General features: G+C 41.3%; 1 protein-coding gene across 1 annotated transcript in view; it reads left to right on the forward strand.

Annotated features, from left to right (window-relative positions):
* Nucleotides 1-15,522, forward strand: part of LOC126355805 (facilitated trehalose transporter Tret1-like) — an 80,851-nt gene extending 65,329 nt beyond the window's left edge. The window contains exons 6-7 of the mRNA XM_050006228.1: nucleotides 11,283-11,391; nucleotides 13,950-15,522. Coding sequence (XP_049862185.1) covers nucleotides 11,283-11,391; nucleotides 13,950-14,221 — 381 coding nt within the window. The 3' untranslated portion in view covers nucleotides 14,222-15,522. The remainder of the gene's footprint in view (nucleotides 1-11,282; nucleotides 11,392-13,949) is intronic.
* Nucleotides 15,523-16,859: the final 1,337 nt, after the last annotated feature.

Here is a 16,859-nt window from a genome sequence, read left to right on the forward strand (position 1 = left end):
TTGTGCTTCCTGGATGGTAGCTGCCGATAATGGTAGCTGGCGATACTTCAGCATGATTAACGCTGGGTGCTCTAAAAAAAAATTATCCCAAGCTTCCATACTAGTTTTGTCGCATAACATACCTGATGGGTTTCATCTTGCACATTTCAGTGAGCTGAGAAAGATATACTTCTAGGTACACGAGACATCTACCACTCCCCCCCCCCCCCCCCCCCCCCCAGAATGGTGAGAGCCCACATGTTTCTTTAGATATGCCATGTCCAGCTTCAGTCACTCATTAGGGTTACATCATTTATAGCTCCCAAACTGCACGGATATTTATCACTATTTTCACCCAGATATTTTATGTGGGATGAATATCTGTTGAATTAACTGACTCCTTGAGTTAAGGTATAATTCGTTGAACCTGGAACGTGTATGTGTGTGCAGCCCAGTGAACGCATCCATTATTTTGGAAGATTAAAATATTGTCATCATTCTCACGATAAAGTATATGAATGAGCAACACTTGGTCACCGAGAATACTGACAAATGTCTCATTTCATGTTCTAGTTAACGTAAATGAGTTGGCCCGAGTCATGGTAAGGAGAACATATCCAAAACATGCCAGGCCACTTCCAGCTCATACCACATCTCCCACACACCGCGTATTCAACGCCTCATTGAACCATCCGTACACTCGACAGCGTGCATCATTTGAGAAGAGACTCTTGAGACCTCACTACACGCCTCGCGATAAGGCAACAACGACTCTACACTCCAATAATGTTGCTGTAACAATTAGCTCTTCGACGATGGCAAGTTTAAAAATTAATTACCAAATTCTGCCATTGCGATTGCAGTCGGTTGGTAGAATTTTCGCCTATTGATAAATTGCCAGACTTCAGTCAAATCTTTGTCAAACAAACTAATATTCGATTCGACAAACTATATTTTCTCGTTGGCAAATAATCTGCTTCTACCAAAGATTTAATATCTTCCAGAACATAAGAGAATAGTGATTCTCAACATATCAAACACACAGCTTACAATCCGTTATGATGTCACACGTTAATCCATGAAGTTTAAAAGCCAACATTTATACCAGATTGTTTACTTTGAAATAAATTACTGGAACTTGCGCCCCATTATTTCAAAAAATGCGATTACACTACAAGAACTGGCTGTACGCGTCAAGGGGCCATTACTGGTACGTTTCGCCCTCCCACCCCCACTGACCCAGTGGCGGACAAGTATGGGGGTCGCGCGCACCCTCTGCCGCCGCTGCCGCCGCCCCTCCCCCCCCCCCCCCCCCACCTCTTGCGTGGCCGAGCACGTTGCCACCCGCGCCGCCCCCGCTAGTCAGCCCGCACGCGATGCGTTCGTTTGTTTCGTCAGTCGACTCGACTGAATCGAGTTATCGAGTAGTTGTACTTTACTATGTAGCACGCGCGTCCGCGTTATCATATTTTATACGTTTGTCTGGCACATAGAGAGCTAACACATACCTACGAGAAAAGTCGTGGCCATTCTAGTGATCTCGATACGTTATCCTGTCTGGCATTTGTTCGAGAAAAGTCGCGAATATTCTGTTTCCTTTCACAGAGAACCTTCGAGAAATAGCATTATAAATACGAACTATTCGTCGAATAGGAAGCTAGTTTGCATTCAGAAGCAGGAAATTAAGACTGAAGAATGAGTAAGTAAAGTTCTAGTTGTAGCGAGTGCAAGTGAGAAGACAAGTCGAGAGTGATCAGTTGATTGTTAAGTATTAATAATAGTAATTCACAGCAATTTCTCAGTAAAAATATTGGTAAGAGACTCGTAACACTATTTTTACTAATAACGGAACAGTAGTTTCCCACACCTAATACGAGTTAGGTATGGGAAAACTGTTGATGTGTATATCTCCGCTAATAGTGTCTTTAAAGAAGATTCCTAAAAACTACACACACACACACACACACACACACACACACACACACACTGCCGGATGACGTCATCTTTGGAAACCCGCCCTTATGTTATACGGCGTGAGGTACATACTGGCTTGTTGCTTTCATAGTAGGTATTTTTTCACACTCCATAGAAGTCTGGAAGCGAACATTCTGGCAGCGAGTATTCTCGAAACAACGAGCCACATGTGTCAGGGAAGTCGCTGCCAGGTAGTCAGTTTGCAAGCTACAATCGTCGCGATAACTTAGAAGTGACAAAAAAGTGAACTGCGATTATAGGCTTTTACCATGGACTTCAGTCAGTGTTTTGCTTAGTGGTATTAAAAATACGCGGAGTGTGACCATGTAAGTTCAGTGCTAAGTGTACTAATGTTGCATTTTTCATTGCGAATAAACTTTTCATTCGAGAATAATTGGCATCTAATTTACCTACGTCGTAACTATATAACCAAATGGATCGTTATCTAATAAGGAAACGAAGAGTAGAAACATCTGAAGATTTCGATCACTATTCAGCTGCAAAAACACCACCAGATGTACATACAGACCCCAGCACTTCGTCGAAACATCCACAACAAAGTTCATCGACTGATTCCTTTAATCCCACGGATATTGGTAATTATTTGGATATATTAGCGTCAGCAAACATTAGTGACATAAAACATAAGATTCTCACCGCTCCAAGGAAACCTGAAAAAGGTTACATCTTTCCTACTTCCGAACACAAGAAGGGACTGTTTGAACGCAGACAAGTGAACGATAAGCACTTTGAACAGTATCCATGGCTGGTGTTCTCACACGTTAAAAAGGATTTCTTTGCAATAACTGTTTGTGAATAATGGAATGGTTGGAGGAAAGAAATCCATTATTGCCAAGAAACTTGTGACTCTACCACTAACAAAGTGTGCCAAACTTAATGGTAAAGATGGTTTCCTTGAGACCCCACTCTGTTAAAGTACCACGTTCAAGCGTCAACAGATGCAAAATTATCTTTGGCGACACAAGACAACCGTGAACTTTAGGTCATAAATCGTCAAGACGGAGAATGGAAAGCATTAGGGAAAGCAATCATATTTCATGGAAACCAAAATAATCCTCTGTGGGGGCATAGAGATGATGGGAGTCTATTAAAAAACGAAAATGATCGTGAGTAACAAGGGAGATTTAGAATTCATGCTGGGGACTTGCAACTGTAACATCAACTTGAGACCACTAAAGAGAACGCCACTAACATAAGTAAAACGAGTAACGAACTTACTTCATGCTGCAAAACAGTGATGTTGTCGAGAATACTGGAGGAAATCCAAGATGCTCGTTATTACAGTGTAATCTTCGATGAGACTACAGACACAGAGCACATCGCCCATCTGAGTTTAGCTGCAAGATATGTTGATGGCGACGGCAAATTACTCGAAAGATTTTTGCGTTTCGTTGACAACATCCATAAAGACAATGAGTGTAGTGGAAACACTGACGGTGAACCTCAAGAGTGTCAAGATGAAGAGCGTGGAGTTACTGGTAAAGTATTAGCTACTACGAGTCTAAGGAGACAGCTGTGGCTACAATAAGAAAGCTGTCAACGTGCAAGTAGCACCGTGTCGAAGTCATCAGTTCAACCAGCTCTCTCTCAGTTGCAGAGCTAAAAGTGCTAGAAACTCACTTAGTACTGTTAAAATAGTACCGTTCTTTACAGCGTCTAGCAAGCGGTTCGCAACATCGAAAAGTCACCTAAAATGCTCGCTGCAGTCACATTGTTGAGCGACATGATGCTGTTATTGAATTCGCAGAAGAGTTCGGAACAGTTTACAAAGATTTTAAAGAAATAGTGTCGGAGGGATAGAACAACGGGTGCCAAAGCAAATATCCTCCTTCGAGTTGTCTCTAATAGCGAGTGTATTAGCAGTCTGTTTACACTGAGTGACATCATGAGGATAACATATCCAGTCAGTAAATTTTTAAGACCCTAGCTTGGACGTCGCGATGGCAAAAGCAAAATTAGATTCGACGCCCAAAGTGTACGACGGCATGAAAGCTAATGCTGATATCCACTTTGCTCATATTGTTGAAGAAGCGAAGGTAATTACGGAAGAGTTAGACGGGGAGATGCCAGCCGCGGTGGCCGAGTGGTTCTAGGCGCTTCAGTTCGGAACCGAGCGACTGCTACGGTCTCAGGGTCGAATCCTGCCTCGGTATGGATGTGTCTGATGTCCTTAAGTTAGGTTTAAGTAGTTATAAGTTCTAGGGGACTGATGACCTCAGATGTAGTCCCATAGTGCTCAGAGCCATTTGAACCATTTTAGACGTTGAGACTAGTTCCTCGTCTTACAGGCAGACAGACAGGGAAAACTGCGATCATAATGATGATGATATGACATACTGGAGACTGTTTTTATTCGAACAGTGGATCATGTTAAGACTGATACGAGAGAACGTTTTGCTGAACAAAACATTCATCATTTAAAATTAAACACTTTTGCCCTCACACGAACTGAAACATGACGGTAATGATGTGGCACACAAACTGAATCAGTACTTAACTGAACTAACGTTCTTTAAAGAAGAATCACTCTTTTTGATTAAAAAGTTACTAATATGAAAGAGTCTTCAGTACAAGCAAATGAGCATAGACGCCCTTAATGATCGTGGTTCTGTTTTGCAAGCGTTACCTGTTTGTCCCAGATCTGACTATCCTACACACGCTGTACAAAATATTTGTTTTTCAACATTACGCCGTACAGACACATGGCTGAGATCTACAATGGAGGAGAATTGACTTGATGACTTAGCTCTGGTGAATACTCACCCTGACATTGATGGTCCTATTGACGATGTAATTAACCAATTTGCCAGGAAGAATAGGTGTATACAATTAATCATTTAAGGAAAAGAACCACAATTGTAACTTATTTTATATCATACGGTGGCATTCTTATATATCTACATCTACATATGTGTATAATCATTTGAAATAACTTTCTTAAACTTTGCATGTGACTTGCTTATCTTTACTTCAGTAAAAGTAAAGGTGGCTCAAGATACCTTTAGCGCCCCCTTCCTTAAGGTTTTTATGTATCCCACTGGTACCACCACAGACAGAAATTACTAGTTGCAGAATCGGAGTGCCTGAATGAGAAAATTACTAGCTACTCGCTGCACCATCGATTAGCACGTGAGACAGCTTTGACTCCCTTAAATAACAACTCTGTTCGTGAATTATAGGAAAGTTTTGTTATTCAGGCTGGTGGCTGTCGTTGGTGATTCTGTTATTGGTTCCTCTTCTTGAGTGGACGTGAAAATATTTTGCCACACTATCGCCAGACGCTCTCAGCCGTCAACATTGCCAGAGCATGGATTAGGAAGCAAACCAACCAAATATCTGCACTGTTGCCTGTAGCTGAACTTTCCAGGCAATACGAGAAACAAGTGTGTCTCATCTCTGCACAAGGCACCTGAAGAACACCAACATGGTACAAAAACTATTGTAGTTTGCATTCGAAGAGATAAGGATGGTACCTTTGCCAAACCTTGACTCCACAGTAACGACTCTCCTGATAACTAAACCCTCCTAAAGTGATTTTTTTAAAGCGAAAAGGGTATAAAACTAACGCTTCTCCTCAAACAAGAAATGGACGATGACCGGCTAATACAAAAGCTTCTTACACATGTTGTTGCATTCAGTCCTGAGGCTGGTTTGATGCAGCTCTCCATGCTACTCTATCCTGTGCAAGCTGCTTCATCTTCCAGTACCTACTGCAACCTACATCCTTCTGAATCTGCTTAGTGTATTCATCTCTTGGTCTCCCTCTACGATTTTTACCCTCCACGCTGCCCTCCAATACTAAATTGGTGATCCCTCGATGACTCAGAACATGTCCTACCTATTCAGGTTGTGCCACAAGCTACTCTTCTCCCCAATTCTATTCAATACCGCCTCATTAGTTACGTGATCTACACATCTAATCTTCAGCATTCTTCTGTAGCACAACGTTTCGAAAGCTTCTATTCTCTTCTTGTCCAAACTACTTATCGCCCATGTTTCACTTCCATACATGGCTACACTCCATACATATACTTTCAGAAACGACTTCCTGACACTTAAATCTATACTCGATGTTATCAAATTTCTCTTCTTCAGAAACGCTTTGCTTGCCATTGCCAGTCTACATTTCGAACATCAGTTATTTTGCACCCCTAACAGCAAAACTCCTTTACCACTTTGTGTCATTTCCTAATCTAATTCCCTCAGCATCACCCGACTTAATTCGACTACATTCCATTATCCTAGTTTTGCTTTTATTGATGTTCATCTTATACCCCCTTTCAAGACGCTGTCCATTCCGTTCACCTGCTCTTCCAAGTCCTTTGCTGTCTCTGACAGAATTACAATGTCATCGGCGAACCTCAAAGTTTTTATTTCTTCTCCATGGGTATTAATGCCTACTCCGAACTTTTCTTTTGTTTCCTTTAGTGCTTGCTCAATAAACAGATAGAATAGCATCGGTGAGAGGATTCAACCCTGTCTCACTCCCTTCCCAACCGCTGCTTTCCTTTCATACTCCTCGACTCTTATAACTGCCATATGGTTTCTGTACAAATTGTAAATAGCCTTTCGCTCCCTGTATTTTACCCCTTCCACCTTGATAATTTGAAAGAGAGTATTCCAGTCAACATAGTCAAGAGCTTTCTCTAAGTCTACAAATGCTAGAAATGTAGATTTGTCCTTCCTTAATCTTTCTTCTAAGATAAGTTGTAGGGTCAGTGTTGCCTCACGTGTTCCAGCATTTCTACGAAATCCAAGCTGATCTTCCCTGAGGTCGGATTCTACCAGTTTTTCCATTCGTCTGTAAAGAATTCGTGTTAGTAATTTGCAGCTGTGGCTTATTAAACTGATAGTTCGGTAATTTTCACGTCTGTCACAACCTGTTTTCTTTGGGATTGGAATTATTATATTCTTCTTGAAGTCTGAGGGTATTTCGCCTATCTCATACATCTTCCTTATCAGATGGTAGTTTTTTCAGGACTGCCTCTCCCAAGGCCGTCAGTGGTTCTAATGTAATATTGTCTACTTCAAGAGCCTTGTTTCGACTCAGGTCTTTTAGTGCTCTGTCAAACTCTTCACGCAGTATCGTATCTCCCATTTCATCTTCATCCTCTTCCATTTCCATAATATTGTCCTCAAGTACATCGCCTTTGTATAGACCCTCTATATACTCCTTCCACCTTTCTGCTTTCCCCTCTTTGTTTAGAACTGTGTTTCCATCTGAGATCTTGATATTCATACAAGTGGTTCTCTTTTCTCCAAAGGTCTCTTTAATTTTCCTGTAGGCAGTATCTATCTTACCCTAGGGAGATAAGCCTCTACATCCTTACATTTGTCTTCTAGACATTCCTGCTTAGCCATTTTGCACTTCCTGTCGATCTCATTTTTGAGACGTTTGTATTCCATTTTGCCTGCTTCATTTACCGCATTTTTATATTTTCTCCTTTCATCAAATTCAATATTTCTACTAGCCCTCGTCTTTTTACCTACTTGATCCTCTGCTGCCTTCACTATTTCATCCCTAAAAGCTACCCATTCTTCTACTGTACTTCTTTTCCCCATTCCTGTCAATTGTTCCCTTATGCTCTCCCTGAAACTGTGTTACCTCTGGTTCTTTCAATTTATCTAGGTACCATCTCCTTAAATTCCCACCTTTTTGCAATTTCTTCTGTTTTAATCCACAGTTCATAACCAATAGACTTTGTTCAGTTCACATCTGCCCTGGAAATATCTTAAAATTTAAAACCTGGTTCCTAAATCTGTCTTACCATTATATAATCTATCTGAAACCTTCTAGTATCTCCAGGGTTGTCCCATGTAAACAACCTTCTTTCATGACTCTTGAACAAAGTGGTAGCTATGATAAAGTTGTGCTTTGTTCAAACTTTTACCAGGCGGCTTCCTCTTTCATTTCTTAGCCCTAATCCATATTCACCTACTACGTTTCCTTCTCTTCCTTTTCGTAGTGTTGAATTCCATTCACCCATGACAACTAAATTTTCGTCTTCCTTCACTATCTGAAAAATTTCTTCTATCTCATCATACATTCCATCAATTTCTTCATCTGCAGAGCTAGTTGGCATATAAACTTGTACTACTGTTGTAGGCGTGAGCTTCGTGTCTATCTTGGCCACAATAATGGGTTCACTATGCCCTTTGTAGTAACTTAATCGCAATCTTTTTTTTTTAAATCATCATTAAACCTACTCCAGCATTTCCTCTCTTTGATTTTGTATTTATAACCCTGTATTCACCTTACCAGAAGTCTTCTTCCTCCTGCCACTGAACTTCACTAATTCCTACTATATCTAACTTTAACCTAACCATTTCCCTTTTTAAATTTTCTAACCTACCTGCCCGGTTAATGGATCTGACATTCCACTCTCCGATCTGTAGAACACCAGTTTTTTCTCCTGATAACGACGTCCTCTTGAGCAGTCCCCGCCCGGAGATCCGAATTCGGGACTATTTTACCTTCGGAATATTGTACCCAAGTGGACGCCACCATCATTTAATCATACAGTAAAGCTGCATGCCCTCGTGAAAAATTACGGCTGTAGTTTCCCTTACTTTCAGCCGTTCACAGTACTATAACAGCAAGGCCGTTTTGTTTAGCGTTACAAGGCCAGATCAGTCAATCATCCAGACTGTTGCCCCTACAACTACTGAAAAGGTTCCTCTTCAGAAACCACATGTTTGTCTGGCCTCTCAATAGATAACCCTCCGTTATGGTTGCACCTACGGTACGGCTATCTGTATCGTTGAGGCACGCAAGCCTCCCCACCAACGGCAAGGTCCATGGTTCATGGGTGTCTTACACATACAACAAAGTAATTAAACCGCCCAGTAACACTAACGTGACCACCACCTATGTTAGACATTAAGATGCAATAACCACTCACAGACGGAACACTAGCAGAGGAGGTTATATAAAGCGTGTGGAGGGGGCGCGGGAAACAGTGCGGTCGTTATTAAACGGAAACAGTGATCTGACGTACAAAACATGACCATCGACTTTTGGGCCAAGGGTGGAAGCGTTTCCGAAACGGCTAAGACTGTAAACTATTCATATGCCGCAGTAGTTGAATAATACAATGCAAGGTAAAATGACACTAACCAAAACTCGTTGCCGAGGCAAGTATGGTGCAACACGGGCCATAGATGACAGGGTGAACGATATCAGAGATGTGTGCGGGCGAATAGACGTCCAACTGTTGAGCAAGATACCGCCCAGATGAACCAAGGCTCTACCAACAGGGTCTCCTCAACGACCGTTCGGCAAACGTTGTTGCGTATGGGTCTCCACACCAGGCGCGGGGGTTGTGCTCCCATGCTGACTGCTGTAAATAGGCGACGAAAGCTGGAATTGGCACGCCAGTACTGCAACACGACGCCCACTGATTGGTGACAGGTGGTGTTTCCAGACGAATCGTTTTATGCTCCATCCGACACATAGCCGTTGACGTGTATGGCTTGAAAAGTCTGAAGGCAAACTCTTTCCCACAGTAGTCGAAAGCGTCTAGGCTGGAAGGCATTCCTCGGGTGAACTTACTCTGGAAGGCACAGTGAATAAACGCAAGCATGCATCTTTACTTGTTGACCGTTGTCCACCCCTATATGCAGTTAATTCGTCGGCACAGTGACACATACCAGCAGGACAACGCAACGTATCTCAGCTCGCAGCTTACACGTGTGCTTTAAGAGCACCAGGATCAGTTTACCGTACTTCCCTGATAACTGAATCCCTCAGACTCAATCAAGAGTCTGTGGGACCGATTGATCGGGCTGTTCGCGCCACGGATTCTAAACCGAAGATCCAAGCGCAGTTAGACAGGACACTGGGTTCGGCTTGGCTCTACACATCTATCGGTACCATGCAGAAGCTAATTACTCTCTTCCTGCACGTCTCACAAAAGGTGGTTATTCAGACCTTCGGCAGATAGTCACTTTGTGACTAGACAGTGTGTAAGCACAGGTGACAAACTAGTCCTGACACGGCACATCGTTCAGCAGGATAGGCAGTACGTGCTTCAGAAAGAGGTGATAATGAGCTCCAGCTGATACCTGTGTTAAAACGTATGGCTCTAATAATCTATGGCCAGTTTTGTTCATCAGTCTTCCTACGTTATTCACTTATAATAAATTTCTTAGTATTCACTGAAATAAGTCATTCATTAAATTCACAATTTTGTTTGTGAGGCCATCCTTCGCAGCAAGCATATAAATACTTGTTTTGTAAATAAAACTGCCTTTTCCTACTGCTAGTTACTTTATCCCATACGCGTTTCGCCTTCTCCTGTTCTAAGTCATCATCAGTGGGATCTACAGCGATACAGTTTTGTTTTAGATTGTTAAACAGTTCACTATGCGATTTTTTGTAAAAAAGTAATTACTTAAGACTCACCTGGGAAGATGTTCTCCGTAGTTGACAACGAAACGTTAGGGAGAAGTTCTACAGATCGGCCATTGCAATTTAGCCCGGAAGTGTTTACTGATGATTACTATTTACTGTTCTGCGTTTCCTCACAACAAATAGGTAAACATACCAAAGAAGATGAAACACGTAATGGAGTCTCAGTATTTACGTTGTGAAAAACAGTGTAAGAAGAAATAGTTGTATTGAGTGACAAAACAATAATCCACCACAAAAAGTAAGAAACATGGTGAACAGTGTGTGGAAGGCCAGAACACAAAGATGCGATTATATGGCAGTGATACTCGTAGCCGGTCAATGTGGCCGAGCGGTTCTAGGCACTTCTGTCTCGAACCGCGCGACCGTTGCGGTCGCAGGTTCGAATCCTGCCTCGGGCATGGATGTGTGTGAGGTCCTTTGGTTAGTTAGGTTTAAGTAGTTCTAAGTTCTAGGGGACTGATGACCTCTGATGTTAAATCTCATAGTGCTCAGAGCCATTTGAACCATTCTTCTGGTACCTGTATAAATGGTAGTGCGACCTCCAGACCCGATGTGAGGAAACGCAGATTATCAAATCGAAGTAATTACTTTACAAAAAATCGCAAAGTGAACTGTTAAATAATGTAAAACAAAACTGTATCGCTATGGATCCCATTGATGATGCATTAGAACAGAAGGGGAAACGCGTATGGGATAAATAAAGTAACTAGTAGCAGAAAAAGGCAGTTTTATTTACAGCTTAATTGCCGTCGCTACTAAATTCGTCTAGTCATAACGTCGCAATGTTTATCTTTCGAGGTATTAAACCCAACTGTATCGTAAGAAGTAAACTTTGTTTCCTCCCCAAGTTTTGTTCTAGAGATTTATAACATTGCCGAAGGAAATGTTGTTTCAGGCAGTTTTTGGGGCTTTCTTCTACCTCAGTGAAGCGGGCCACAACACGAAGGACATAGGCTGGCTTCCTCTGACTGCCCTTGTTTTCTACATCTTCGTCTATACTCCAGGTCAGTACCGGCGTATCCGTTGAAAAATAATTCAGCATATTCGCTGCTTACATACGCTGGGGTTATTAACGTTTGTCTGTTGGAGAATGTGTTCAGTGGTATGCAAGTTTACATTATTCGATATCTAAAATAATAGCCAACCTACACCTGTAGATAGATTACGTAAACGCAACTATTCCATCTTACGTAATGGAACACACAGCCCTCTGCATGGGGTGGAGTTCTGCGTTTCGTATGGTCATCCAAATTTGTTTTCCGTGATTACCTCAAATTTCTCTAAGGAAATGCCAGTGATTCTTCAACAGATCATTTCTAATAAGCTTTCTATCGTCCAAAACTGGAGACTTTTCAGTGTCCTTGTTGTCAACTAGGCGTTAAATTCCAACCTTCTGTTATTCTTTATCACTGGCATGTTACCTCATAAAAACTGCCAAAGCTCATGAGTCCGTCGCTATTTTTCTTTTTCTTCTCCATTTTCTCCTTCTCCTCTTTTTCTCCTCCTCCTCCTCTTTTTCTCCTCCTCCTCCTCCTCTTTTTCTCCTCCTCCTCCTCCTCTTTTTCTCCTCCTCCTCCTCCTCTTTTTCTCCTCCTCCTCCTCCTCTTTTTCTCCTCCTCCTCCTCCTCTTTTTCTCCTCCTCCTCCTCCTCTTTTTCTCCTCATCCTTCTCCTCTTTTTCTCCTCATCCTTCTCCTCTTTTTCTCCTCATCCTTCTCCTCTTTTTCTCCTCATCCTTCTCCTCTTTTTCTCCTCATCCTTCTCCTCTTTTTCTCCTCATCCTTCTCCTCTTTTTCTCCTCATCCTTCTCCTCTTTTTCTCCTCATCCTTCTCCTCTTTTTCTCCTCATCCTTCTCTTTTTCTCCTCATCCTTCTCTTTTTCTCCTCATCCTTCTCCTCTTTTTCTCCTCATCCTTCTCCTCTTTTTCTCCTCATCCTTCTCCTCTTTTTCTCCTCATCCTTCTCCTCTTTTTCTCCTCATCCTTCTCCTCTTTTTCTCCTCATCCTTCTCCTTTCTTTCTCCTCATCCTTCTCCTTTCTTTCTCCTCATCCTTCTCCTCTCTTTCTCCTCATCCTTCTCCTTTCTTTCTCCTCATCCTTCTCCTCTCTTTCTCCTCATCCTTCTCCTCTCTTTCTCCTCATCCTTCTCCTCTCTTTCTCCTCATCCTTCTCCTCATCCTTCTCCTCTCTTTCTCCTCATCCTTCTCCTCTCTTTCTCCTCATCCTTCTCCTCTTTTTCTCCTCATCCTTCTCCTCTTTTTCTCCTCATCCTCCTCCTCCTCCTCCTCCTCTTTTTCTCCTCATCCTCCTCCTCCTCCTCCTCCTCCTCTTTTTCTCCTCATCCTCCTCCTCCTCCTCCTCCTCTTTTTCTCCTCATCCTCCTCCTCCTCCTCCTCCTCTTTTTCTCCTCATCCTCCTCCTCCTCCTCCTCCTCTTTTTCTCCTCATCCTCCTCCTCCTCCTCCTCTTTTTCTCCTCATCCTCCTCCTCCTCCTCTTTTTCTCCTCATCCTCCTCCTCCTCCTCCTCTTTTTCTCCTCATCCTCCTCCTCCTCCTCCTCTTTTTCTCCTCATCCTCCTCCTCCTCCTCTTTTTCTCCTCATCCTCCTCCTCCTCCTCTTTTTCTCCTCATCCTCCTCCTCCTCCTCCTCTTTTTCTCCTCATCCTCCTCCTCCTCCTCCTCTTTTTCTCCTCATCCTCCTCCTCCTCCTCTTTTTCTCCTCATCCTCCTCCTCCTCCTCTTTTTCTCCTCATCCTCCTCCTCCTCCTCTTTTTCTCCTCATCCTCCTCCTCCTCCTCTTTTTCTCCTCATCCTCCTCCTCTTTTTCTCCTCATCCTCCTCCTCTTTTTCTCCTCATCCTCCTCCTCTTTTTCTCCTCATCCTCCTCCTCTTTTTCTCCTCATCCTCCTCCTCTTTTTCTCCTCATCCTCCTCCTCTTTTTCTCCTCATTATTAAGAAGTGCATTTAAAGGTATTTCCTGCAGTAAAAAGCTGTAAAAGGCTTACCGTTAAGTGTAGATACTCGAGTATCATTTGATTGGAGACGACAGTCAACAGAATTCCATCAGTAGCTTTTGGGTGATCTGAAACGAATTACTTTTCAACAAAAATATTTGAAATTAGATTCTACATGTGGTGGTCAACAAAGTATTAAATATGCTGGGAAGTTTGAGTGAGGAAACCGTACCCAGGGAGATGGTTAGATTAATAGGGGAAAATTTCAAGGAGACGACTAGGAGCAGTGAGATACAGAAATAGGAACAGCATAAGAGTAGAGTGTTGAACTGAACTGAGTCAGTCGGGATGTGTCAGGATCGTTACTTCTTTACTGAACACCATTCCGTTCCACCCCCAATCAGCTTCAGTTCTTGTGTGTTGCTGTTAGTGTGTTGGCAGAGCATACTATGTTTCGGTTGTGCGTTTGTCATTGTGTAGCTTAATTTTTACTTTAGTAACACAGATTACTCCCTGCTACAGTAGATATATTTATTGGCTCGTTTCCCATTGAGAAACTGGGTGTTTAACGTATTATGTCTTCTGTATCGACGCCCTTCTTCTGTTCCAGGCTACGGAGGACTGCCTTTCACCGTAGCAGGTGAAGTGTTCGCTCCGAATTTGAAGGCCGTCGCAATGCCGATGGCTGCCTTCGTGTCGTGGTTCATGTCCTTCCTGGTCACGAGATTTTTCGGAGACATCACAGATGCCCTTGGGAACTACGGAGCGTTCTTCGTGTTCTCGTTGTGCGCTCTTCTCGCATCACTCTACGTTTACTTCTTTGTTCCAGAAACAAATGGGAAGACGTTAGAAGAAATACAGATAATGCTAGAGAATGGATAGCACAGAATCATCACTTTATCCATTGCATTAGAGCAATATTTTATAATTTCACTTAGGCTCAGATTTGCAGCAGCGTGTGTTGACGTGAGGGCAAGAGATGTTAATATATTAACAACTCCTGTATGCAGACACAAGGAATGTAAATCAGTATTTTCAGGTTTCCGATCCTTCTTGAACAGTTATAAGAAGGTTTCCGTAATGGCTATGTACCCTCAGTGTCAGACAGCATCGGTAATTAACTTTACCGCCGATCAAACATCTTAAATCCAAACAGTTCCTACGCGAATATTAACAACCTGGACTTAACGTAATTGCTAGTCAGATATCTTGGAACGACCGTCAGCAAATTTTAAACCAGTGAAGCTAGATTGGCCGTGAAATTTTAAAGATTTTAAAGGATCATTTACCCTAGTTAAAATTGCTTTTACTTTAGGAAGTAGATGGGATAAAACGAATAGCGTAAACAAAAATACAGAAAATATTCCAGCTTGATAAAATTGCATCCATTCAATATCAATAATGCAGAGAGAGACTAATTCTGGATGTCATTGTCAAGCTTCTGCATTTATCCGAAATGCTGTTCAGAGGTCTGCATATGTTAAAGTGTAAACTTTTCTCCACTGCTTACTTCATAAATATCATTGGTGAATTTCAGTTATAAGTTTTAAGGCAATCTGTTTTCATATTTGTATGAAGTGACCTAACTTTCAAGCGGGAAACTACGCTTAAATCAAGCACAAAGAGAAAGAAACTATTTGTAGGTAGAACTGGTTAAATCCAGCCTCTCACCGTTTGCATAAAGAGGTAGTGGCTAATATAATGTAAATAGTTTAAGTATTCTCAACCACATTTTACATCCTATGATTTTATCCGCGAGAACTTAGCATTTGCTCACGTAATGTGGACATAAGAAATTCAGTTCCGTTCAGGAAACTGAACTTTTATACGGCTTAATTTTTATCGCTGTAAAAGATCCATAGCATTGTTTGTTCAGATTGTTTTAAAAGTTTCTTGTAAGCTAAATCAGGTACAACATATTTTAGAATATAATTTAGCAGATTCCAAACTTCTAATGAGAAGTGGAATCAAATAAAATCTAATATTCATTGTAAGATATTTATATTTATCTTATCCTTGATGTTGTCTACGAATTCTGAAGTAAAAATATTGTAACGCATTTGTTAATTATGCCGCTGACTTATTTACTTGTGTTTACCCTAAAGAATTACTTATCAAATTGCATGTTAGAGATTTTAATGTAGAAAACATAAGAGAATAATAAATATGTTGAATTAGTGAAATTTATCTTTTTACGCATTTTACTGCCTATTCATATTTCTATGTAATGTGAAACAATGGGAACTTCAGAAATTCCACATAATTCAGATATCCCAATGTCTTGATCCAAACTGCAACAGTTCATTCTGGGACCAACCAATGCATCTGTCAAAGGAGCTGATCTGGATTAACGGTCTTTTGTTCATTTTGTTTTATTGGAAACATAGCAAAGCGAAAATTAACATCCACATAACCACACAAGAAGGTATTTCAAGGTTAAATATGAACTTACGGAACTCATTTCAGCAAAATGCTGTTTAACAATCCAATTTTATAAAAGGAATATGCAGAGAGAGATAGAGAGAGATAGAGAGAGATAGAGAGAGATAGAGAGAGATAGAGAGAGATAGAGAGAGATAGAGAGAGATAGAGAGAGATAGAGAGAGATAGAGAGAGATAGAGAGAGATAGAGAGAGATAGAGAGAGATAGAGAGAGATAGAGATAGAGAGAGATAGAGAGAGATAGAGAGAGATAGAGAGAGATAGAGAGAGATAGAGAGAGATAGAGAGAGAGATAGAGAGAGAGATAGAGATAGAGATAGAGAGAGAGATAGAGAGAGAGATAGAGAGAGAGATAGAGAGAGAGATAGAGAGAGAGATAGAGAGAGAGATAGAGAGAGAGATAGAGAGAGAGATAGAGAGATAGAGAGAGAGAGATAGAGAGAGATAGAGAGAGAGATAGAGAGAGAGATAGAGAGAGATAGAGATAGAGATAGAGATAGAGATAGAGATAGAGATAGATAGAGATAGAGATAGATAGAGATAGAGATAGATAGAGATAGAGATAGATAGAGATAGAGATAGATAGAGATAGAGATAGAGATAGATAGAGATAGAGATAGATAGAGATAGAGATAGATAGAGATAGAGATAGATAGAGATAGAGATAGATAGAGATAGAGATAGATAGAGATAGAGATAGATAGAGATAGAGATAGATAGAGATAGAGATAGATAGAGATAGAGAGAGATAGAGATAGAGAGAGATAGAGAGAGAGAGATAGAGAGAGAGAGATAGAGAGAGAGAGATAGAGAGAGAGAGATAGAGAGAGAGAGATAGAGAGAGAGAGATAGAGAGAGAGAGATAGAGAGAGAGAGATTGATTGATTGATTGATTGATTGATTGATTGATTGATTGATTGATTGATTGATTGATTGATTGATTGATTGATTGATTGATTGATTGATTGATTGATTGATTGATTGATTGATTGATTGATTGATTGATTGATTGATTGATTGATTGATTGATTGATTGATTGATCGCGATCGACCTGGGGGGGTGTGGCACTATGTTACT

This window comes from Schistocerca gregaria, chromosome 3, assembly GCF_023897955.1.
Source record: "Schistocerca gregaria isolate iqSchGreg1 chromosome 3, iqSchGreg1.2, whole genome shotgun sequence".
NCBI classification, from domain to species: Eukaryota; Metazoa; Arthropoda; class Insecta; order Orthoptera; family Acrididae; genus Schistocerca; species Schistocerca gregaria.